General features: G+C 46.6%; 1 protein-coding gene across 10 annotated transcripts in view; it reads left to right on the top strand.

Annotated features, from left to right (window-relative positions):
- Positions 1–25,501, top strand: part of PITPNM2 (phosphatidylinositol transfer protein membrane associated 2) — a 114,303-nt gene that overhangs the window by 84,548 nt on the left and 4,254 nt on the right. For 6 of the 10 annotated variants that reach the window (XM_042865683.1, XM_042865678.1, XM_042865679.1 and 3 more), the window contains 16 exons: positions 1,229–1,473; positions 1,955–2,144; positions 3,113–3,232; positions 3,491–3,702; positions 8,185–8,360; positions 8,702–8,872; positions 11,359–11,508; positions 15,804–15,968; positions 17,280–17,483; positions 19,251–19,399; positions 21,620–21,736; positions 21,935–22,051; positions 22,406–22,554; positions 23,247–23,396; positions 23,486–23,669; positions 24,684–24,812. In XM_042865683.1, coding sequence (XP_042721617.1) covers positions 1,229–1,473; positions 1,955–2,144; positions 3,113–3,232; positions 3,491–3,702; positions 8,185–8,360; positions 8,702–8,872; positions 11,359–11,508; positions 15,804–15,968; positions 17,280–17,483; positions 19,251–19,399; positions 21,620–21,736; positions 21,935–22,051; positions 22,406–22,554; positions 23,247–23,396; positions 23,486–23,669; positions 24,684–24,812 — 2,628 coding nt within the window. Of the gene's footprint in view, positions 1–1,228; positions 1,474–1,954; positions 2,145–3,112; positions 3,233–3,490; positions 3,703–8,184; positions 8,361–8,701; positions 8,873–11,358; positions 11,509–15,803; positions 15,969–17,279; positions 17,484–19,250; positions 19,400–21,619; positions 21,737–21,934; positions 22,052–22,405; positions 22,555–23,246; positions 23,397–23,485; positions 23,670–24,683; positions 24,813–25,501 lie in introns of those variants that run through there. The other 4 variants (XM_042865684.1, XM_042865685.1, XM_042865686.1 and 1 more) reach the window with 4 other exon arrangements.

The raw sequence follows: 25,501 nt of genomic DNA, 5'->3' as shown, positions 1-25,501 counted from the left end.
CGGCGCCTCCAAATGACTGATAAACCTCCGGATGACCTGAGCTTGGTGACTCATGTTGTTCTCCGAATGAGCACTTAAAACATTTGTCTGAAAGCAGTGCTCAGATGCAGAGAGGTCCTCTGATGCCTCCAGCCAGGGAGAAGTTCACCTTGCAAGCACTGTAAACTGGAATTGGAGAAAGTTTAAAGAGCAGACATTAATATAATGTAATGGTGCTAAATAATTAAAGGCTGTTCTTGTGCAGGAGGTCTGGAAAATCTTTATTACAGACTTGGATGTGAATTTTAATGCTTCTGGTGGGCTGCGTATTAACACATGCTTTAGCATTTACCTGGTAAAAATGCAAGCTAGCTGTTAGGTTGCTAATGTGTGCCTGGGCATGCTTCCCTCCCACCATTGTGTTTGTCAGGGGCTCAGTCACTGCTCAAAAGACAGCAGGTGACTAAAGATGTTAAAATAAGAAAAAATTGCCCAATGGAAAATCCTGCTTGCCCCCCACTCCCCCCTTTCCCACCCACTCCTGGTGTCTTCTGCAGTGCCTCAGCAGGGAGTTGCCTTCCCCTGGGGAAGCAGCCAGGATGTCCTCAGAGGTTGTCTCTGCTAGCATGTGGGGTGAGACACAGGAGAAAGGATCAGTACCTGCTTCTGCATGTCACAGGTTTTGGGGTGGGGGGATTAGAGTCTGCAAAGGAGCTGTTAACACTAAGAGCCCCGAGAGTGGAGAGATACCAAAAATAGGTTATGTTCCATTGCGTTATAACACGTGACTGACACAAATGGATGTTCTGGACCTGATCTTAGGGCGTCAGGATCAGATTGAGAGCTGTTCTGCTGGGAAACTTAACAATAACCCTCCCTGGAGTTCAGATGCAAACTGCAACCTGTCTTTTAAGGCAAGGAGTTTATTCAACATCGTAAGTGAACGACCTGGGCAGCCACTATGCAAACCTGTGGTGTGTCTGTATAGCAGCCACTGAGCCAGTTGTTGGCCAGCCCTTTGGTTATGGAGAACTTTTTTATAGGGAGGTTTTTTCTCTTCAGTTCCTTTTTGCCAACATTATAAGCAAATCTGAAGTCTTAAACCTATTTAACTAGTGCATGTGTTGTAAGTACCATGTATGAGTTTGGGGGAAAAAAGGTGATAAAATTTCCTTAAAATCCGTGTGGGACAAATATGATTTCTTTGCAAAACCAACCTTTCTACTTTGCTCTGTTCATTCCCACCTAGGATGAATCAGTGCAGCCATTAATGCAGCCAAGTAAAATCCATGTCCTCCTCTTAGTACTCCATGGAGGGAACATCCTAGACTCGGGAAGTGGTGATCAGAGCTCTAAGCAAGGGGATGTCAACACCATCACGACTGTCTTTGACACGGTGATGAGGGTACACTACCCAGCTGCTCTTGGACACATTGCCATCAGGCTAGTCCCTTGCCCAGCCATCTGCTCCGAAGCCTTTTCACTCGTGTCCAGGTAAGTTGATGCTACTTTTTTTCAGACGTGTAAAATTTCATGCTTGTTTTTTTATTTTCTTTTTTGATCTGGCATTCATTGAATACTCTGCACATTGAAAGTTCTGACCACGCTACAAGAGTGTACTTATTAATATACTAGAGAAGCATTCAATCTCAATTTCATACTTAGCTGCAGTGAATACAGTAATCATGCAGCAAGACTTTTGTCATTGATTTACTCTAATTAATCCAATAAATACTGAGGCTCTAGTTCCTTGTCTGAAGGTTGTTCTATCCATGTAAGGTGCTGTCCTTGAAGATTTACGTTTGATGGGAGGGAAAGACTTATTAAATTTCTTATGTGTTCACTTTGGAGTAAATGGCCATTCTGTCTTGTGGCTTTTTTTTTTTTTAACAGTCCTCACAACTGACTGTACTGCTTGTAAATGCTTTTCCCCACTCTGCATCTTAGTATTTCCAATCTCTCTTGCTCTATCCAGCCTCAGCCCATATAGTTATGATGAAGGCTGCCTGTCCAACAGCCAGGATCATATTCCCCTTGCTGCCCTCCCTCTGCTAGCAACATCATCACCTCAGTACCAAGAAGCAGTAGCCACAGTGATCATCAGAGCCAACCAGGCCTACAGCGAGTTCATCAGATCCCAGGAGGGCATGTCGTTCAATGGCCAGGTGAGCCACAACGAAAGGAAGAGCAAGTGAAGCAATTTCCTTTTGAAGCTCTTTCCATTCATTTCTCGGGATGGATGGAAGCGCAGAAGTGTTGAGCTGCAATAAATGTGCTTCCATTGCTTTCTGAAAGAGAGATTATTGCTTACGCTCTGTCTTGAACCTTTGGGATTCAAAGTAAAGTCAGAGCTTGTGTTGAGAAATGAAGCTACAAGGCTGTGAAGTTAATCAGTTTTCAGCATGACACACTTTTCCAAATCAGGAAAGCTACTTTTGCTACTCCCATTGCAAACCAAGGATGTTTCAGTGTTCCCCTCAGCAGCTCTCACTAGAGTCGTCTGTCACAAATACAGGTTTCTTTTCCGAGGTGGCACAAGTCCTCTGTCCTGTAAAATACCATCACTGAGCATCACACTCCTGTGAGCAGAGTGACCCTGTAGCCCAAGTGGAATTTGAGCTATTGAACAGGCTGTGCATGTTGTGCATATTATCCACCCTGAGCTTGTTCCCAGCCCCAAGGCTGCAGAAAGCCACCTTCTGCTCAGGGCTCTCAGTGCTGTGTTGTGCCTATCTACTGAATGCTCTTGGAGGCAGGACAGCATTATCTCTTGACAGCACAAACAGGGAATAGAAGCACAGCAAAGCTTGCCTGAGGTGGTGTGGGCAGCTGGTGAGGAGGGATTCAGGCTTGCTTTTTTGACCCTGGACTTAGGGCCATAGATAGTCTCTGTGTTGCTTTCACCTTGCTCTGGTTGGCAGATGGGAAAAGGCAGAACATGATAGCTGTGCTGGCTAGCAAGAGTCTGCAGGGTATGAGCGGATGTTTTCTGACAAAATAGTCTTACTGGTAAAAACACTGGTTATCCTGTTACAGCAGCTTTTCCAAGTATAATCCAGCACTCCTTTTAACTGTCATCTCTGAACTGAAGTCCAAGGGCTCTTCCCCGCCCCATCTCTGTTGCCTTTTTCAGGTCTGCTTGGTTGGGGACTGTGTTGGAGGAATTCTGGGATTTGATGCCTTATGCTACAGCAATCAAACTGTGTCTGAGAGCCAAAACAGCAGTCGAAGAGGGAGTGTTGTGAGTGTCCAGGTAATGCTGTGCCTGCTGGGAATAGGTATGCTGGCCACAGCCCCTGGTTTTAGTGAGCATCTTTGCACAAAACAGCAAAGTCTGTCTTTGTAATTGATGGCCAGCAGGTGTGTCTTAGTGTGTGTGAATCCCAGGACTTGGTGGGCTTTGCTGTGAATGAGATTTTGATGTAAATGTGTTGAGAAGGATGGAAGGAGGAGGATATAATGTGAATGATTCAGTTGTCAGAGTGATAAGTCCATGTGTTTCAAATCCCAGGATACCGACCTGCTATCTCCTGGAATAACAGTGAACAACAGCTATTGCTCCAGCGGCTCTAATCTGGAAGCCAGCAGACACCTCAGCAGGAGCAACATTGATATTCCCCGTAGCAACGGAGAGGATCCAAAGAAGCAGCTGCCACGGAAAAGGAGCGATTCGTCAACCTACGAACTGGACACGATAAAGCAGCATCAGGCCTTCCTTTCAAGGTAAGATTTCTAAGGAACAGAGCCAGCAGTGCTCCGGAGCTGAGATGGTGCACCTGTGAAACTCAAATGTTGCTTTGTTATCCTGTGTCAAGGAAGGTGGAGGAAAACGTTATTTTAGATTAGAGGAATATAGATTTCATTGAGTATGTTGCATATACAAAAAAAAACTATCAGCGCCCTTACTCAGCAGCAGTGAGAGAATCCAGCTGCTCTACTGCATCAGTATGACAATGGAACAGCTCTTTATCCTGTTTCTGACTGCCCAGAAAGGTAACTGCTTTTTTCTGTGCTGCAATTGCAGCGTGGAGGTCATATGGCAAATATGTTAACAGCATGAATGAAGAGAGTGAAGCAGAATTGTGACTCTGATATTGTTTTAATTTCAAAGGATCTCCAAAAGCTGACCTGTTGTCACGAGTAGAGGGCTTAGAGTGCTCTTTAATTTTAGCTTAGTTCAAGTGTGAGATTGAACTGCATTGTCCTTTCCTGTCACAGTAATAGGTTTCTGGTAGGTCAGTCACATGCTCTGAGTAAGTAATCGTGAGCCCCTCACTGGTTAGTTGGTTCATCTCTACCGTCCTGCATGACTGTTTGGCAAAATCATCCTTGCCATTACATGAAGCAGGAGCAAGGGATTGGGTTTTGTCCTCTGCCAGAGCTGCTCCATTGTACCTAGGTTGTATTTCAAATTTGTTACTCGCTATCAAAGCTCTCAGTATCACATTGCAAAGCTTCCTCAGATGGGCTTTCACAACCGTATCTGTTAACATAACTGATAAAATTTTCATAGTGATCTTTCCATTGCTGCTGATCTTTTGGGGATTACTTCTGCAAGCTCAGAGGCTTTTTCTGGCTGAATCACTTCGCTCAGCCTGTGTAACTGGACAGCCCATACCTCTGTCTCCTATAGGACCAGAGGAACTGTATCATTCTCCTAATCCCTCTTCCCTCTACATCCCCAGCATTGGGAGCAGTGTCTCCCCAGGCAAACACCATTATCTGCATTGTGACTATGTTCAGTTCTGTTCCTTTTGCCCCATGCTGAGCTGAAATCTCATCCCACTCTTCTGCTTCTCCTCAGTTACTTGCAGTGTTGTCCCAGCACAGGGACTCACGTTGTCCTGCCTTGTCAGGGGCCCATTTGCAAAAGATTCATAGCAGAACAGAGTTTTTGTTTTCAAAAAGGTAACTGCATTTACGAAAGACAAAACAGTAACTTTTCAGCTGTTCCTAGCAGGCTAATAAAAGACAATCAGTCTCTTGTTCGTACGTTATTGAAACAGCCTCCTGTAGTATAGGAGTCATGCAGAAATGTACTTTCTCTTCTGTGTTCTTGACCTCAGGAGCACAGGCTGAGCACAGGAAAGTGGGCTGGCATCTTGATGCATTTTGCATCTAGTTTAGCAGAGGCAGTGAGCCTGGAATGGCGAAGGGATTGTGCAGTGCCATCTGTCTTTTCAAACAGCTTTGTCCCAGTCTTTCATGCTCCATCTCTTAAGGAGCGTGCCAGCTCCCTTTGGAATGCATTTGAGGTGAGCCTGGAAAGGGCTGTCAGTGTTCAGTGTACTGATGGATTAGGGCACCTTTCCTTCTTTGGGGCTTTGCATCTTTCAAAATCAACCTTTAAAACCTGAGTCAAAAATGAGCCTCTCCCAAAGCTCAGTAACAAGATTTATCCTGGAAAAATGCATGAGCTCCGTTTGCATCTCTCCCTCTCTGGTCCAGGGCGCAGGGGCTCAGCCCTTCCTCTTGGCAGGGATCATCCAGCCCAGTCATTGGCTGAATGCCCCTTCAGTCTCTCTGTCATTAAATAATGATTTTCCCATATGAAAACCAAGCTCTGATGCTACTCAGCTTTGTGCAGGAGACTGGCAGGACTGAGCCAAGTTTTCCTAATGGGCCCAGCATTCTGGCAGCCTGGCATATCGGGGCCTTTCTCTCCGTGCCTATTGCAGATTTCAACCTGTGCCAAAGACACTAATTTTTTATTCATCTATCAGATCAACTCTCTTCTTTGGGATAATGCCCAGCAAGCCAGAGCAGCATCTGGAGATTACAATCACACATTTATTTTTAAATTCAGTCCTTCTGCACAACTACATTATTTCTGGCTGTGCTGTACTTGTATTATTGTAAATGAGTTGATTTGCTTCTGAAATTCATAAGCTCTTGTTTAATTAATGCACACAGTACATCTGCTGCTTTTTAAAGGGAGAACAGGGCACTGTACATTGCTTGGAGCATGATGGATTCAGAGTTCCCCTTGGCTCTCATTTCTTTTGATTGCAGAAAAGACTATCAAGATTCCAGTAAAATGAGAGGAGCCGTCCAAATTGCTTAGCAGTATGACTGTTCTCATTCTCTTCCATTCCCCACAAAAAGATGCCGTGGGAAGATGAGTGAATATGCAAAAAGCCTTGTACTTACCCTGCTGCAACACATCTGCCATCAGGATCCTTTCTGTTGCATGTTTTTTTGGATCACACTGTTGTTGCCCTGTCTTCAGCAATGCTGAACTTATTCTGAATAACTTTGTATTCCTTACATGCGGCAAACTTAATGTGTTGCAGTCTTGACAGCTAAAATAATTGTAGCTTCACCAAAGGTGGCTTGTTTTTAAATCTGTTTGAGCATCTCACATCCCAGCAGTGTGATCTCAGGGAGGCTTGTTCACATCACAGGAATGGGAACATACTCATTTTAGCTGTCACTGCTGTAACCTCCTGTTCCTCTTGCTTTTGACATCGCTGTTTTGACTTTGTGATCTCTATGCCTGCCATAAGTAAGCTGGTTATTTCCCCTGTGGATGGTAACCAGGAGAACAGCACTGTGATTGTGCATGTGTGCACCTTCAGAGAATACATGGCAGTGGGGCACAAGGAGAAGGTATTAGCACCCTTAGGGGGCGACAGCCAGCAGGATGCTGTCCCTGGAGTAACGTGCTGCTTGCCAAAGTTCTAAAGCTACAGATGAACAGCCCTATTTCCATGAGCCCCACGCTGTGGGACATCACTGCCCACTCGGGCAGCCACATGCTGCCTTCAGACATGGCCTGATGAGGAATTGCTGTGGCATGCGCTGGTGGCCACCTGGGACTCTGTGTTGGGGCTGGGTAGAGACTTACATTTACATCATCCCTGACTCCAGGCCTATTATCCAGCCTGGCTGTTTTGGTATTCATTTATCCTACATATTTTATAGGCCCCGTTCAAATGCTTTTTAAAATGTTTGAAAACACCCTGCAAAGTCACTGCTGGGAGTCTGTCCTCAGCTCTCCAGTTGCAACTGGTGACAGCCCAGCAAGGCTGCAGTCTGAATCTGTAGAATCTGGAGAGGAAGAGAAATTCAGCTGTATTGCTTTGGGCTGGTGAGAGAAGAATGTCAGAAAACCTTTTCTGAACCAGGTTATTAGTGCTACACATCTGTTATTTCACTGTTTTACCCCAGACCACGACCTCTTCCAAGCATGGGGGTGGATTCCTGGGCTTGTTGTCTAAGAATTCCTGTTTCCCTTTCCTTAGTGTCCAACGGATATGTGACGTCAAGTCTTTGTTGTAATGTTATGTATTGGCCAGCCTGCACTGTACACGAGTTTAATTTTTCAAGGAGATCTGACAGATAAAAGGAGAAGGCTGGACACATTTGTATCTTTTTTATTTAAGTACAATTACTTGGGGTTGTTGGGATAAGGCTGAGGGATAATTTGAATGGTAATAACTTGGCATATGTGACCTCAAGGGAAACACATAGGTGAGAGAGTCCTGGTTGCATGATAAACGCAATTTACATCATGGCCACTGAGTTAATTACCTTGGATTACTATGTCCAGTGTGTGCTGTGCACATGTTTGGAAGCTGTAATGTGAATCTGGTACATGAGTATGTTAGAAGCCCTCATGCAGATTTTGATCTTTCCTTTTCTCTTTCCCCTCCCGTTTTTTTTCCTCTTCTCTTTTTAATACTGTAACATTTGTCCAAATATTTCTATGAGGAAGAAATGGGTAAGCACAGTTTTCTGTAACATTTGAGAGTTAGGTGATGGAAGGAACTCAAATGTTGACAGCCAGAAAGCACAGCAGTGATGTGTGTAATGGAGTGAATCATTGTAAATCTGCTTTTTTCCCCCCTGTTTGTTACTCTAGTAACTTTGGTTTGCTGGTTATTTTAGCTTGGAAATGGCTGTTCTACAAGCAGCAGCCCAGATTTTGACTCCTCAAAAAAGCAACATTTTGAGGTGATTGGAAAGTGTTAATGAACCCACTCAAGGCTTGGATTTGTACAATCTGAAGTATACCAATGAAATGAGGTCATTGTTTGGGGGGCACATCTTACTGGATAGGAAATCTACAGTACAGAGGCACAGTGGGTTGATTGGCACAGTTCCTTCACAAGAGAGACAGAAATTACACTCGCTGTCAATCACTTCAATTATGACAAAATAGCATGGATGAAATTTTGACGTTGTTTTCTGGTCTTCTTCCAGTTTACATTCTAGTGTTCTGAGAAATGACCCGGGATCCAGGCGGTCAAGTAGCTCCACTATGCTGGATGGAGGAAATATTGGGAAGTTTGAATTTGAGATCACTGACTTCTTCCTCTTTGGTTCTCCCCTGGGTCTGGTTCTTGCACTGCGAAAAACTGTCATTCCAGCTCTTGACAGTAAGTCCTGATGTAAACTGCTGTGTTCCCTGAGTAATCGAGTCAAAAAACCCAAATATTGGTAAAGGAAATGTTTATTCTGCCACAAGGGATCAGGTCACCCTACGATCTGGACAATACTGAGAATTTATTCATTTGTCCTTTACTTCCAAGTGTTAAGAATACTGGGAAAATTATTGAATCTGTAAATGTACTGATAAATATTTCAGTTGATTAAAATGGAATAAGAGGAGGTAATAAATCTTCAGTACTTAAAAAAAAAAAAAAAAACAACCACCCTCAACAGTTTTATAGACTAATAACTGTGTGATACTTGAACACTTTTTTCTCCATCTCTTTAGTCTTTCAGCTCAGACCAGCTTGTCAGCAGGTCTATAACCTGTTCCACCCTGCAGACCCATCTGCTTCACGTCTTGAGCCTCTTCTGGAGAGGAAGTTCTACCTTTTGCCCCCCTTTAATATTCCCCGTTACCAGAGGTTCCCACTGGGTGATGGCAATTCTGCTGTTCTGGGTAAGTCACTTTGGATCCCTGTTTAGCTGTCTAAACTTCACATGAAGTTATCAAAGCAATTGGGAATGACAAGAAAGAGAATTGGCCCTGTAACATTAACTTTATTCTTGATTTATCAGAAAAGTAGGTGTTTTTTTCCAACAACATCAGTGCCCTGTGTCTCAAATGCCTGTCATTTGTCACATAGAGGCCATCAGCCGCTGAGAGTCAAAATCTAATGAGCTCCCTTTGAAGTCCATGTTTTACACCCAAGCTGATGCTTGTTGTTGGGACTGAATGGAACATGATTAACTTGGCTGAGTTTTAGGGCCTTGGTGTTTAGGGTGCCAGTGAAGAGAGGAAGGAGCAAAGTCAGCAGTAAGATAATGAGATGATTCACTTGGTTGTGCCCTTTGTTTTTTCATGGAACCAGCCAAAGGACTGGCTCCTGCAAATGGTCAGGCTGCTGGCAATGCCTTGCCTTTTACACCTTGCCCATGAGACACTCAGTCTACTAGGACTCCTCTGCCATCAGCGGCCTTTTCACTTGCTCTACCCCAATTGCACAGTAACAATGTCTAAAATGGCTGTGTGCATGTTCTTTTGGCTGGCTAGGTTTCATCTGAAACAATTGTGTCCTGACCATGCCCTGGCTCAGCTCCCATTACATCAGTGCTCCTGCAGTTGATCTAATAAAATAAATTCTATTTCCTACCATCTTCACTTCACTTCTGTGCCTAGACTCTCATGGTCTGTTGCCATTTTAATGCAAGCTCTCATTGCAAGGAGTTCTCGGGGAATTTAACTGCTGCACGAAACTAAATTTGCCCTTTCCATTTCACCTAAAGCTTTAGCTCCTTCCAGAGTAAGGGCTTTGGGGCAAGGAGGACAGCTTCACTGGTTTTTTCCCCTTGTTAGAACATTTAGTCAGAGAGTCCTTAAAGTCAGCAGACTAGCTAGGAGTTTCTACTGTAAAAGAAATCATGCTGGCAAACTGGAGTCAAATGCAAAAGCCACCATCTAGGAAGACTGGGATTGTGTGTTTTGTTTTTTGTTTGTTTTCATTCCCCTCTAACACTCTGGTAAATTTCCACTTACATGGTCTGTTTTGTATCTGTATCTTTAAAGATGGTTTCAATTGCTGAATCAGGAGGTCTAATTTGTTTAAACAGGCATAAACTAAAATCTGTAATTAGCAAAGCGAATAAATACTTTCTGCAGACCCCACTCGTCAAATATAGCAAAGATCTTGCTGCAACACCTCTTAAAAATGGATCCACCCACAACTGCATTTGTACTCAGTCCAGTTACAGCAGCTTGGGGAATCTGTGGCAAGTTGGAAAGCAAATTTCTGGGGGTGTATATTCTTGGTATCAGCTGCAAGTAGCCTTAAAAATATATATATATCTTAAACCTGTATTCTGGTTATCATTCCGTGCTACAGCAGTGATCTCACTAATTTACTGTGCCTCCCTACACCTCTGTTAGGTTGGCTGTGTCTAAGTTTAGAGATAAACCTGTACGTGATGTAATGGAGAGAGTGAAATGGCAGTGAGCTCAGCTATAGGAAGGGTAGGGTGATTTCAAAACCCTCTTCAGGTTTGAGCTGTGTTATTGTAAGAGATGCTGCTCTGACGTGATGAATACAACTGACCAAAAAAGCAACTTTCAATTCTCTGACTGTATAAAACAACACCTCTTCATTTGCTTACTGTAAAGTAACAGGCTCTTCCTTTCCATTAGAGCCAAAAATGGCTGTGATTCGGGCATTATCTAGAAGGGCTGTTCTGACCATGGTTTGCAAAGCCACTAATAACACAGAAGTGCTCATTGTAGGATGCTCCAGAAAAGTAAATTGTTGCTGTAATTAAGGTATATGGTTTGATGATCATGTGGAATTCAAAAACTCAATTATTACAGTTAGTTATGCACAAGATGTTCCATAATGCCACTGTGTGCATTTCCTTGCGCAGGTAGCTGGCTTTGTTTTTCACCCCATCCAGGACTCTTAGACTTTTTTCCATTATGTTTTTCCTTGTGCCATCTGTACTAGATATTGGGTCCCCATTTCACTGCAACCAACTCGCAGAGTGGAATCAGATTCACAGCTCTGCTTACTCCTGTGCTCACTGTGTAGGCTGTAAGTCTGACTCAAGTAAATCTTCCCATGGAGCATGTATTTCTTCTCATTTTTCTCTGGGTCTGCTGGCTATTTGTAGATTTAGCTCATTTGGAGAAGCTGCTGAAGAGGCTCCCTTTTCTTTTGGCATTGAAATACCATCGTTTTGCTCTCATCTGCTACCAGCCAATCTCTCCAATGTGGGTCTGTTTGGAAACCCACCCGTGTTTCGTTTCTTTTGCTCTCTTTGAAGGTTGTCCTTTCATTGAAGACCGTTTCCTCATAGTTGAAGTGCTCACTTGTAATTGTTTGTACGTTATTACTTCGTGGCCACATGTCTGTTGTTCTCTGTCCTTCTGTATTTTTTTTTTTCCCCATCTGCTTCTAGTTGAGACAATCCAGAACAATCCCATCCTCCTCATGGAAAGTAGCCCTCTGGGTGCTGCCCAGCACCAGGACAGCTTCATGGAAACAAGTATCCCCGTTCCCGTACTGAATTGGCAAGATGTTTCCAATAAAAGTGCTGGTTTTGCTGAGTGTGTGTAATCTACACTTTTGTATTGTCTGTGGTGTTGGGTACTCGGGGTGCTTTTTGGAGACCATTCTGTTACCTCCTGGAGCTGAAGTCTTCATGCTGTGTCTCAGACTGTGCCACGTGAAATTACTGCTTGGGGTCTGGGAGACCCAGCAGGAAAAGAATGAGTCAGAACCACGGTGCTGAGTTCGGAAGGGGAGACTGCTGCCACATACTTCATTTCTTCCTCTTCTAGTGGCAGTGCTGCTGGAAGAGGCTTTGGCACAGCAGCACAGAGTCTCTGGGTGCCTTGCTCATGTGCAGATCCCACAGGACTGGACTGCAGTGTGCAGCTCCCCAGCACTCAGCCACACTGTGCTGTGGCCAGCAGTCTAATCAATGCTGTGTCAGACCAGATTTTGTCCATTTGAGTGTTCCGTGTTTGGACAGTCCTTGTGGCTCTGCTGAGTACACTGAATGAGGCTTTCAGACCCCAAGGTGGCTGTGTGTTGGCTTTTTACAGTTAATTTCTGGTCTTCTGCCTTAAAAGCAAAGTTCAATGCATTTGTTTTGCTTTGTTCTACTATGGTAAATGCTGCATGGCCTCATTTATTCTGGTGGCGGCTGGTGCTACAACTGCGATCTTAATGAGACTTTTAGTTTTCTCTTTCCCATGTGTCACGTGCCCATTCTCACTTTTTTTTTCTATTCCCAATTGAGAACCCAGTTCTGCTGTCATTTTATTTGTTTAACAAGCTGACCATCACTGTCCATGAGTAGTGCAGTATGTTATGTGGTCATACAGGATGGCAACGTTGCAGACTCTTCCAGATAGGCTCTGCCTGTGTCTTCTGAAGGTGCAGGTGATTAGTAGGTGTGCAGTTGCTGCGTTGGCTATGATGTTCCATAACAAAGCAGAGGCAAGGGATCTGGTACTATTCATTAATCCCTTTGGAGGTCACTGATGAAGTGCCATTTAGCTGTCATCTGATACATCCTGCTGTCAGGACAGTGCTTTCAGAAGATTCTCTGCTCTTTACCCTGTGTTTCAAGAGCACGATGTGGCCAAGCAGTGCTTGCTTTGACTGCAACAAGTACAGCCTCTGGTCTGCAGGAGCTCCACAACCATGAAAACATAAGGACAGCAGCACTCTGCATGGCTCTTGATCTCAGGGTAGCAATTGCAGAGCGCCCAGCGCTGGCCGGTGATTGATGCAGGCAAGGCCTGGCTCTGCTGAGCAGCTGGCTGGCTTTTGTGTTTTATTGAACCTTACATATTTTTAGTGCTTTCAGCATTCCCCGCTTCTGTGGCAGAGCAAATAGCACATACTGAAATCTGCCACTCTGGTACCCCCAGGACTTAACTCAGTGCCAGCAGTACATTAGGAGGATGGCCTGGTGCCGTTCGCTGAGTGCAAAACAATCACTGAGGACATTGAAAAATGAGTCCATAAAAAAAAATACAGCGTAGAAATGAGTGTTAAAAGATCTATAGCTGGGGAAAAAAAAAGTCGTTTTGTTTCTTATAGCACCTCTTCTGGAAGTGCAGTAAAATCTCAATTCATCCTGCTCACATCATTCTTAAAGAGAGCCCCTGTGGTTTCTGAAAGGCAAGAACAGTGCTGCCCCAAAAGAAATAGGCAGAGTTTACTGCTACAAAGAATAGGCAGAGTTTAGGAAATAAGTTGTTAGGTTTCTGTTGTTTGTTTGTTTGTTTGTTTTCCTGTGAGTCGTGTCCCAGTATCTCATCTGGAAGTCGCTGTTGCTGCAGCTTTGGGCTGAGGGAGCCTGGCTGGAGGGGCAGCTCTCTGCCCCTGCTTCCTGCCCTGCTGTTTCCTGGCCCTCCTTTTCTTTATAAACTGACATCTTTCAAAGACAGAGGGAACGTAGCATGGGGAAGGGGAGAAATGTGAAAGCAACACAGGTGGGCTGGGCACGGGAGTGCTGCGTTTGAACTGCACATCATCCCCTAGAGAGAAGCAGGTTTCTGACACCAGTGCAGGCAGTGCTGAATTGAGCAGTTCAGTGACACTAAAACAGACTGGGTTTTTGTGCAAGTGAGAATCACTGCGGTGATGACTTTGTGGTGGTTTGGAGGGGCTGTGGAAGGTTGTTTTTTTGTGAAGATACGCTAACAGAGCCAGAGCCACGATGAGCCCAGGCAGCCCCATGTTTGCCCCAGCCTTTCCTCCTGAGTAGCATTGTTGTAATGCTCTTTAGTGTGTCTTCCAGCTGCTTCCTAATTCAGGCCACAGATGTTTATTTCTAAGGGAGAGGAAAGAAGTTCAGGCTTCACTGGTCGATACTGGCTAAAACCAGAGCCTGGCACTTTTCCTAGTACAGACAAAGCCAAGCTCCCTTCTCACTACATCTGACTGAGTTCAGGGAAGTTGATGGGCATCATCTGTGTTGCAGCTGTGCTGGGGCAGCCATGTGATGTGATGGAAGAGAATAATTGCAGAAGATTCTCACAGTGTGTACAGGCCAGGGGTAACCTGGAGAGCTGAGAAGGTTGTCCCAGCTCACGCAGCCAGTAGATACCAGCAATGGGACCTGGATCCTTTACCCCATGTGGGTGAATGTAGCCAGCCCCTGGCTTGGCTTGTGTTCTCCAAGTACAGCCTGTCCTTGAGCTGTCTGCTCGTGCTGGTGCTTTCCACAGTAAGAAAGGCACGCTGGCACATGGGCTCAGAGGTGCTGGTTATGGCAGCCAGCAGCTCAAAGCAAGGTGAAAAGAGGAGGAAAGTGCTGAGAAAGTGATGCTGGTAATGGCTTTTCAGGCACAACGTGGGCAGTGTGCGAAGCTCATCATCAGGGCAGGCTCCCACTGTGGCTCAGATCATCCAGTGCACAAAGCTTTTACACAGAGCAGCTTGTGGCCTGATTTTCCCTGCAGAGAACAGAACTCTCACGCCAACACGTGGGTACAGGTTTCTGCTTCGAACGCTCTCTTTCCCTCTGCTGCAGCAGGATTTGTGTGGGCACAGACACTGCTGCTGGGAACTGAGAGATTGGAGGAAGCAGATCAGTAGCCCTAAGCAAAAAGATCTGTGTTAAAATAAACCAAAAACGCCCTGAGCCGACCATGTGCTAGGATCAAACCCAGGGATATCTAAAGTGGCTGAAATAGGTGGAGGATGTTGGTGTGGGGGAGGAATGTGCTTGCTTCCCTGTGGCATTGCTGCCCCTGAGGACACCAACCTTTGCCCTGTCTTGATAAAAGTTCAGATGCTGCTACTCAGGTACAGCAGAGATGGGCAACGTTAAAACAGGAGTGAGTAGCTTTGCTTGTGCATGTTACTGTCACACCTGTGCTACCTGCTATGGAGTGCACTTGGCACCATAAATCCTCTGCCCTGCAGAATCAAGGGATATCCCAGAGGCATTGAATTTGGCCTCATCGCATCTGCAGAGGGGTGGGTGCTGGTACCACTGGTAGAGGGGGAAAACTGAAATGCAGAGATTTTATTTTGACTTCCAGCATCTCTTGGTTTTGCCATTTGAGGTCTGTTTCCCTCTGATACACGTATACAGTCCACATCAGCGTGACTTGAAATCCTCCTGCTCTGTATCGATGTACTGGAGGGTTAAGGCACACTTGGTAGACCTCAGGTTGGGATCTAAAACCCAGGCTTGCAGCTGTACAGAAGAAGCTCTGTTTTCACAGTCTGAGCACTCCCCGATTCACCAACACCGCCTGAAGATGTAAGAGCTCAGCACTCCTTTCTCTCAATAGCCCTTGCTTCAATTTAATGAGTGTTGGCTGTATCAATCAGCAATAAAACACAAGTTCAAATTTAATCCCTGCCAGGCATGAAATGTTTTCTTGGTACTTTCTGTATTAACACTTCTGTCTTGGAGATGTTTATTTAAGTCTAAATATTGCAAGAAAACAAATATCCCTTTTTAAACATTGTTTCTAATTGTTCTCCCTCCCCTGATTATTTTGTCTCTGTGGATATATACAAAGCTGTATATATTCACATCTGTATGTATGACACATGCTTCTGCTATAGCTGCTTAAGTAAATCTGCCTGGATTATTTTGTTTGGCACTTTGGATTTGGTTGGTTTTTTTGTGCTAATTATTTTGCTTTCCTCAATCAAAGGCCACTCTCCAGCCGCATGCCTCTCTGCTTGCTGCGGTGTTTGCTTTCTTTCCAAACTAGAGCTCCGATGAAATGTTTTCCATTCAGATCAGCTTTGAAAGGTTTTTGCATCTACGGGCCTTGTTTTCCTCCTCTTCTTCCTCTCGAGTTCATCTTGCCCAGTCTCTGTCTGTTGGTCTAATATTTTGATTTCCCTGTTTCAACTTTGTAGCAGATGTTGTTCAGTCTCATGGTGCCGTCTTCATGGAAAGCGCGTCCCTGTCCACCCCCATTTCAGCCCCTCAGTTCAGGGGCTTCCGGAGAGCCAGTGAGATCAGCATTGCCAGCCAGGTCTCAGGAATGGCAGACAGTTACACTGCTTCCAACATAGCCAACAGTAAGTGTTTCATCCCCTCCAACACCACTGCTGTCTCAGCACCACACCCTGAGCTGGCCTGCTCCAGGTCAGAGCCACGCAGCTTCTGTCTGTCCGTCTGTCTGTCTGGGGTATGCTTTCCATTAATAACAACAAATTGTTCCCCTGGTTTTGTCGTAGCAGTGCATGTTACCGGCTGCCCTGGAGGAACCGGATGGTAATACAGGGGTCAGAGCTGCCTTATGCATGTTGGACTGTGCTGATGATCGTGGTGTAAATGGTTCAAAATAATAAGAATTGATAACTGTGAGCATTGTTTGGCTGCTGTGTTTGGTGGGAGTTGATCCAAAGGGATGGTTGTGCACTGCAGTTGCTGAGTCTGGCAGAACAAGTCAGGATCAGCGCAATAAAGGCAGTGAGGCACTGCACAGGGTGCACTGAGAGGTGGTGGTGCCCCATTTCCATGCAGACAACCACGGTCAGGTTGGGCTGTGAGCATTGATGGAGCTGTGGGTGTCCCTGTGCACTGCAGCCAGTGGGAATAGGCAGCCTTTGGGGGTCCCTTCCAACTCAAACAGTTCTGTGATTCTAGATCTATAATGCAGGGTGGTGTGCAGCTTGATGCTGATCAGTAAATGTGATCCACAGAAGCAGGGGACGGGTCAGCCTTTCTATAATGCTGGAAGGGGGAAAAGGGATCAGGTTGTTTATTACTTGGCATTGAAAATTGAGCTCTTTTGTAGCCTAGAGGGCAGCTCCAAGAGTCAGTGAGTTCTGACCTGTGGGCCAGAGCAGAAGGAGGAGAAAATAATGGCTTTAATTTTTAATAAAAACCTGTATAACTTTTTAGCAAATACCATAAGGAACAGCAGCCTTTGCTAACAGTTCACCCTGTTCTTATTTCAGCTGGAGTGTGAATTTAACAGCTCAAGTCCTAAGGGACTGCTGAAAACCAAACAAACTTAAAAATCAAAAAGACTTCAGCCTGTACTTTTGCCCCAGAAAGTGGTGAAAACTTAAGAGATGCTCCATTCCCAACACGCTGTATTACAGGGCTTTGAATAACTCACTTCATAATTAATTACTGAGCTTAATAACGCTCCCCAGGGGAAGTGTGAGCTGCTGAAAGGCTGTGGGCGCTGGGCAGAGGCTTCTGTCCTGTTTGAGATGACCTCTGTAGGAAGAAAACACTTGCCCTTGCACAAAGGAGGTTTTGTTCCTCAGCAAGAGCTTCTGGAGGATGGAGCTGTTGTTGCCTGCAGCATGTGTGCTGTATTAAGTGTGACTTCTGTTTTGATTTTTGTTTGTTTTTGTATTTATTTTACTTTTTAGAAACCAAACACCACCTTAACCATTGTAGAGGGTTTAGCCTTCTCTCCCTACTTGCACTCCCTCACAAATCCCCCACCCAAACTTCATCCAAGAGACACAGGCAGCATAAACACGAAGTCCCTTCAAAGGGAAGGAAACCCAAAGGGCCATCGAGTCAGGATGCAGACTGTGCTCTTCGGATACCTGACATGGACATCAGAAAAGGTATTCTGGAGAGACCTGCTCCAACCGACCTCCTCTGTCACTCAGTGGCCACACTTTGCAAGAAATCTTTCTGCTTTCACTGAGGCACTTGCAGTTTCTGGTTGCATTTTAACAAGTACTTCTGTCACTCTGCTCCAAAGGACCGTCATATCACTGCTAACACCTGGCAGGAGCTTTTCTAGGCAAAGCTTTGGGGCAACGCTTCTGCCTCCACTGCCCTCATACTGTCTTTTGAGCATGGAAGAAAATCCTCTCTGCTTTGTGCAAAGATTCTGAAGTTACCCAAGCTGGGGACTTGCACATGAAGTGAAAGGCTGGGACATGACCAGGAGCTGCGAGTTGGGAAGGCAGGGAGCCAGAAGTGGCTGTGAGGAGGTGCACGTGTGATCTGGAAAAGCTGTGTTGATCCAGCAGTGCCCTCATCCTCTTTCAGGAGGAGCCTCTCCACAAACGCAGGGCCTATTAGGATAGGACAACCCCAATGGTTGTCCCCAGTGGGCATTTGGCACACCAGAGCTGGGCGCAGGGATGTGCTGATGCTGTCAGTCTCTATGCTTTGCTGTGATATAGCAGGTCTCCAGAAGGGCCTGCTGGGTCCGTTATTTAAGTTCATCATCTGGGCTCATCACCAACTAGCTTTCCTTTAATAAGAGGGTTTTGTTGGATTGTACCTTATATCTGGCAGCCTTCCTGGAGGTCCATAAAAACTGGTCACAGAGAAAACCAAGTTTGAGGAAAAAGGCTGTCAAAGCCCCAGCTTGCAATCTGCATGCAAATACAGCTCTTCCTCTTGCTGTCTTGACCAGGTTCATCTTCTCTTTCCATGGCTGTTTTTCCAGGCTGGAATGTGCAGGAGTCAAGGACTCCACTGCCATAAGGGTTGGAGGCTTTGGGCTGAAATGTGCTTGTTATGGAGCTGGAAAGGATGTGCGCATAGGCAGAGTTCAGAGCAGTGCTGAAGTGTGATGGTGTCCCACCTGAGTATGGCAGCTGCCACTCACTTGTGCCTGAGCTGTTGACTCTGGGGGAAGAAACTTTTTTTCTGTGTTTTCTTTAACCTTGCCCACCCAAACAGTGTGTTTTTAAGTCCCCTGTGCAGCGGAGTGCTAGAACCTCTGGATGCTTTCTTCATAGCCTGTGCTCCTAAAGAGAGGGTGGACATCTGCCACCTGCAGTTTGGTAGCCTGGGAGGGCAACAAGGATTTGCTGGGGGTTGCCAGTCCTGGCAGCACGTGCCATAGCACCCTGCCTTGTGGTGGACTACGTATCTCACATGGACTCCCAGTATTCCGATCCTGTGCAGTGTGGCCAAGATCTGGATGCTGAAGTCTTTCATTCCTTGGTGAAGGAGTTTGAAGCAGGGTTGGAGATGATCTGGGCACATGCTGCAGTGGGCAAAATACACACACATCCTTCATCTCCTGTCTCCAGAGGAGACATGTTTTGTCTTCTAGTTTGGCACAGGGATTCCCAGGCTGCATGTGAGCCTTGGGTCCCTCTCCTGGGGTCTGGACTAGTGGCCAGTTAATACCTGCCCTCTGGTGCCTTCCTATCTCCTTAAAATAAGGAGAGCTCAAGTGCTGCTGCCCCCACGTGTTCCTCCCTTGGTCTGGGCAGGCTCTGAGCCCTGGGTTGTTTGTTGCCTCTTAACAGTGTGACCAGCAAGGGACCAACCTCCCCATACCTGGTGCCAGGATCCAGAGCCCTGGGACAGAGACCGTGCGTGTGGCCAAACCTGCTCTGTCTAAACAGGTCTTTTGCTTCCAGTTGCTGCCAAGTGGTGGGGAACCAAAAGGATCGACTATGCTCTCTACTGTCCTGACGCTCTGACAGCTTTCCCTACGGTCGCCTTGCCGCATCTCTTCCATGCCAGCTACTGGGAGTCCACAGACGTCGTCTCCTTCCTGCTGAGACAGGTCCTCCTGCCCCTGCTGTCCCCTGGGTCCTCTTTATGCTGTGGGAAGAAAGGAAAAAAGGGGAGGGGGCTTCTTTGCTTTTCCATTATAATTCCCATAACTCTTGCTGCTGCAGGTCCATCTTCTCCCCTTTCTTTTTGTGTTTAACCTGTACTGCTAGCAGAGCCATGCGAAATTACTGGACATATGCTGTGTTTGATGTGTTCAGTTTGGGCCCAGGTTTTGTTAGCAGAGCGGATTTTAGACAGGCTGACCAGGGAGCCTTGCAGTGAGCCTGGGGTTGTTTCCCATCAGATCCCAGCGGCAGACGATGGTGGTTCTTGTTTCTTGCAAGTGAGCTGTTCTGTGTGTGTGGCTTTGGATCTCTAGTCTGAAACTTAAAAAAAAAACTTCTTGGTGTGTAAATATAAAAAATATAGTAAAACCAAAGAAGTTTTGTATGAATTTAACATGAGTTGGTAGATAGAGTTGGGTTCTCAGTTTCTAAGTTACCATGGGGGATTTAGTTTTCATTTCTCTAATACAAAGCACTTTTCCTGGGGCTAGGTGAATGTGAGTTTCTGGAGCCTGACACCTCAGACTCTGTCAACCTAAATTTGGCCTGAGATTTCAATTTACTGTTTAAATTATGTTCTTTCCTAAAACAGATGTGTTTTTCTTCAGCTCCTTGGAGATGGGGGGGAGCTTTATGCTTTACAAAGTATGAACCTCCTTAAGGAAAGGTACTTAAGAGCATGGAAATAGGGAATAGAAAACTAAAACCAGGAGTGTTGCCACTACGGTGCTTGGGCTTGCTTTGTGTTAGCTCAGCTGTTAAGCTGTCCCCGCTCTCTCTCAGCCTCCTTCACTGCGGCTTCAATTATTTATGACTCTGCTGGCAAACTTTCTTTCAGTGCTTTTCAAAATTGTGTGGGAACCATAAACAGCAGAGATGTCAGTGCTGGAGGCAGCAGAGCTGTAGCAGTAATCCAGGGAGACCCTTTCTTCTCTGGCTGTATCCAACCCAGCAAGATTTATGCTTGCTGGATAACTGCTGTGAAACCACATCGAACTTAACTGAATGGGGACAAAGAGAGCAAGAGACCCATAACTGTGCATAGTGGGAACAGTCATCACAGTGTCATACACAAAATGCCCCACTGGGTTTAGCCCAAACCTGGCTCTGTAGCACAGTGTGGCACTTCATATCCTGCTGCTCTCCATCCATTCTCAGCCTGCTGGTGACTGCCTCTGTGGTGTGGCATCCCTCCTCCTCTGGTGCCTGTCTCTATTCGCTCATCTTTGCCTTGGAACTGTAATTTTTCACATTCTTTGTCCTCTTGCTGTCCTTACAAAATGCCGAGCCACTTCTTCCCCTAATAAGGACTTGTTTCTAATCTCTGGACAAGGCAGAAAACTGTTGAATAGTTTTATTCTCCAAAGACTGAATCTTGTTAAAACAAGCCGCAGTGAGACTCAAAATATGTTTCTGATCTAAATAATTTTCAGTAACATTTGTTTTTCTGCTTACCTTGGATTTCTATGAAATCTCTTCCCAGCAAGCACATCTTCCCTGCATCCTTTTTCTGTTTCCCTGGAATTAAAACAGCTTCAGCTCTGCAAAGCAAGCTGCCCTGTGCCAGACTACCACAGCCTGGGCAACTGGAGAGCTCCTGGCCACACAGGCTGTGTAAAAGAGCCCGCACATAAGAGTCTCCTCACTATTTTGGAAGGTCAGGATCACTAAGGACTACTGCCAGTTGTGGAGTTTTCTTGCAGGGTCACCTCCCAGTCTTACAGCAGCCTTTGAGATACCAATTAGCCTTTGAGATCTGTGGTGTTCAACTCTGAGTGGAAAGGGGAGAGTAGGAGCAATGTGGGTGGGATTAGTGAATGCCTAGAGTAAGGACAGGGTTCTGGCACAGCACTCTTCCTGCTGTGTTTGCGTCAGCTTTGTGCCTCCTGACAGTCTCTCCCTCTTTTTTTATCTGCATCCCAGCTAGGATTAAGGCAGTGGTGGCCACAGGCTTTGCTAGTTCAAAAGAAAACTATTTTCCCTTTACTTATGTGAGGAACTTCTAAAACCTGCTAGCTGATGAACCAAAAGCCCAGCCATAAACTTGGGCCATCTCTGTCCAGGCATCATCCTTAGGCAGGGCTGGCTGGGGAGATGAAGGGAGTTCAGGCAGGAGAAGGGGCACTGTGCAAGTGACTGATCTGTTGGGCTCTGTCCTCCCACAGGTGATGAGACACGAGAACTCGAGCGTGTTGGAGCTGGATGGGAAGGAGGTGTCTGTCTTCACTCCCTCCAAGCCCCGCGAGAAGTGGCTGCGCAAGAGGACACACGTGAAGCTGCGGGTAAGGGGCTGCCCCTGCAGCAGCAGGGAGCACTGCCACAGAGAGGGGCTGAGAGTTGTGGATGAACTGGAGGGAGAAATCCACACTCTGATTTGCCTGGTTGTGTTTGGCATTTCCATGTGAGATGTTCCATCAGTGAACTCATGGGACTGACCCTTTGGTTTTGCTTTTTTCTTTTTTCCTTCTTGACTTGTGTAGAATGTCACAGCCAACCACAGGATAAATGACACCATTGCTAATGAAGATGGGCCCCAGACCCTGACTGGAAGGTTCATGTACGGTCCACTAGATATGGTCACACTCACAGGAGAAAAGGTACCATCTACTATGGGGGTTGTGCACCGTGTGCTGAAAAGAACGGGGAACAGGGACAGACAGCACTGGTCATTGCTCCCTCACTGCCTGCGTGGGCTTGCTGCCCTTGGCCAGGCTCCCCTGCTTCAACTTGTGTGGTGCCTTCTACCAGGAACAGCACTGAGCACAAAGGTCAGGTTTCATCCCTGCATCACAGTTCTCCGTTGCTTCTCAGCTCAGATCTAGCAAGGCACAGAGGGTGGAAGCAGGACCCAGGCCAAAGGGGCTTGGATGGAAGGTCTTCACCCTTGGCCTGTTTTACTGCTCATCGGGGTCTTCAGTGCTGTGTTTGACCCAGACTCATTGTCTTCCCAGGTGGACATTCACATCATGACCCAGCCGCCATCAGGAGAGTGGGTTTACTTTGACACTGAGATCAGCAACAGCAGTGGCAGAATTTCTTATGTCATCCCTGAGAACCGGCGCCTGGGCATTGGCGTGTACCCCGTCAAGATGGTGGTCAGGTGAGGTACCTCGGGTGGCCATGGCTTAGTCTGTGACAGGATACAGTAGACTCGAAACATGCCATGTGGGCTGCGTGACAAAGCCATGGAGCTTTTACCCATAACAAAAGAGAAATTTGATACCTAGAATATGGTGCCTCCTTGTGTGGCAGCTCTGATTATTGACTGTGATCAGAGCCTGGTTTGTTAGAAACAGGAACAAAACTGTGCTCTGCAGCTGTAAGAGGAGGGTCTGTGTTTTATTCTGCCTCTTACATCATCAGAAGGATGGTAATTGAGCTCTAGTTGCAGAAGCAGGCCTTCTGCGGCTGTAGGTGAATGGCCTTGCTGTCTCTTGTAAAACTGCACAACTGAGTGTATTCTAAATGATACAGACTTGTCCTTGAAGGACAGAACTTTGTACTCAGGGTGATTTACAGCCCAAGAGGTTCCAGCTGAGCTCTGGTTGCTGGCACTTTGAGTCGCTGAAGTACATTGACTGTAGGTCTCCAGAGCACAGTTTTCAGCCACACTTTAACACACAGTCCTTCCTGCAGTGTCCATCGCTGCTGTAACTGAGGGTGGCATAGCTCTTACAGGCTTTGGACAGGTTTGGGTGCTGCTCAGGGCTTGTGGTGCACTTCAGTACTCGGTGATACCTTCTGAAAGAACCTCTGTATATCAAGGACTGGAAGTACCCATTTCCCTTCCAGGGGTGACCACACATATGCAGACAGCTACATCACAGTTCTGCCAAAGGGGACAGAGTTTGTGGTGTTCAGCATCGATGGCTCCTTTGCTGCTAGTGTATCCATCATGGGCAGTGACCCCAAAGTCCGCGCCGGAGCAGTCGACGTTGTCAGGTGAGCAGCAGGGGCTGGGGCGGTTGGTTTGCTTTGACCATAGCATTGCACTAGGTCTGTAATCCATGGGTCTGTGGATTTTCTTCTAGGCACTGGCAAGACCTTGGCTACCTCATTATCTATGTCACGGGCCGCCCCGACATGCAGAAGCAGAGGGTGGTAGCGTGGTTAGCACAGCACAACTTCCCCCATGGGATCGTCTCATTCTGCGATGGGCTCGTTCACGACCCACTGCGGCACAAGGCCAACTTCCTGAAATCCCTCATCACAGATGTAAGTCTGCATCTGCTGAAATACGACCGTAGCACAGGTGGAGATTGCTGCTCATCCAATTGCCCTTGTCAGCACCAGACTCTTGGAAGCAATGTGGCCCGCAGTAGAAGATTAATCTCTGTTCATTTTATTTTCATCCTTTTATTGCTCCACAAACTGTCCACGCTGTTAAATTGTGTCATTTCTGCTCTGCACTGTTCCATTTCATCACAGGTTCTTCCAATCGTAAATGCCAAGTGAAACAGAGGGAGCAGTGCCTCCCCTCCTCGGGTGCTTTAGTCACCCGTTCAGTGCCTCTCTGTCTGCCCAGGTGTAACCTGCTGCTCTGAGGTGCCCTTTGAAGGGAACGGGGAATGGCCTTGCGCCACCCAACCTGGAGAGGTGCACAGAGCATCTCCCAGGTATTCAACCCCAGGGAGGTCTTAATGTCACCCTGCACAGAGGCTCAGAAAATGTTTGGATAAAGCAAGCTTTTCTCTGTTAGACAAGTGGATTAACTGCTAGCATCCAGAGTGTGTGTGCCCTGCCTTGAGCAGCACTGATCAGGGCTTTGTCCAGGAGCTGCCCTTGCTCTCTGCCCTCAGAGGCACTGTATTTTGCTGCCTGTCCCTTCTCCCTCTGTCCTGCAGCGCTGAGTAGCAGTATTGCATGTGGCAGCACGGCCACTGGAGGGGAACACTGCGTGCTAATGCTAGCTGTGCAGGGGGTTGCAAAGCTTTCTTTCCCCCATTGACAAGCAGGCAGCCAAGTGTGCATCATCCCTGCCCCTTGTGGACCCAAGGAAAGGCAGCAAGGGCAGATCTGCTTTGCTCTAACTCCTCTTGTTCAGGCCTGTAAACATCCTCAGCTCTGTTAATTAATGCTTTGCTCAGCGATGCATTATCCAGCTGGGAACTTACATAAGTTATTGACCTAAGATTCCCACAAATGCTATTAAAAAACAACAAACCCTGCCTGTTGAGCAGCATGGAATGCCCATATGTTCCAACCGCATGCTGCTTTTTCTCTCTGCAGCTCCACATGAGGATCCATGCGGCATACGGATCCACCAAGGACATCTCTGTGTACAGCTCCATCAGCCTCCCACCCACACACATCTACATTGTTGGTCGACCCACCAAGAAGCTGCAGAGCCAGTGTCAGGTAGGAGCCAGCTGGTCTGGGCCCTGCAGGTGCTGCCCAAAGAGCCATGGGCTTACCATTGGAGGGGACACAATGGGAACTCGGTCACCCTAGGACTGGATGATGAGCTGGTGTTTGCTGTCTGGTTACTGTGTCCAGATGTAGAGCCTTCAGTACAGGAAAAACATGGACCTGGTGGAGTGAGTCCAGAGGAGGGCCACAAAAATGACCAGAAGGATGAAACATCTCCCTGCAAGGACAGGATGAAAACTGGGGCTGTGCAGTCTGGAGAAGAGGAGGCTCTGGGGAGGCCTGTCAGTGTCTGATGGGCTTTAAGAAAGAGTTGAACAGGGTCTATGTGATAGGACAGGGGGAATTGGTTTCAAACTTAGAAACAGATTTAGACTGGGTAAAAGGAGGAAGTTTTTATAATAAGAATGATGAGGCAATGTGTGGGGTGCCCAGAGAGGTGGTGGTGCTCCATCCCTACAGATAGCCACGGTGAGGGGACGAGGCTGGGAGCACTGATGGAGCTGTGGGTGCCCCTGTGCACTGCAGGCAATTGGACTACATGACCTTTAAAGGTCCCTTCCAACTCAAGCAATTCTGTGATTCTAAGAGGACAGGAGCCACCCTGTGTACCAGGACCTATCATGTCTGAAAGGCTCGGTGTCTTGTGCATCGCCAGCAAACCTGGCACACCAAAAAGC

This window comes from Lagopus leucura, unplaced genomic scaffold, assembly GCF_019238085.1.
Source record: "Lagopus leucura isolate 7727_CA_CO unplaced genomic scaffold, USGS_WTPT01 Super-Scaffold_806, whole genome shotgun sequence".
Taxonomy (NCBI): Eukaryota; Metazoa; Chordata; class Aves; order Galliformes; family Phasianidae; genus Lagopus; species Lagopus leucura.
Note: the sequence above shows the minus strand (reverse complement) of the source record. Positions and strands in the feature narration are given on the sequence as shown.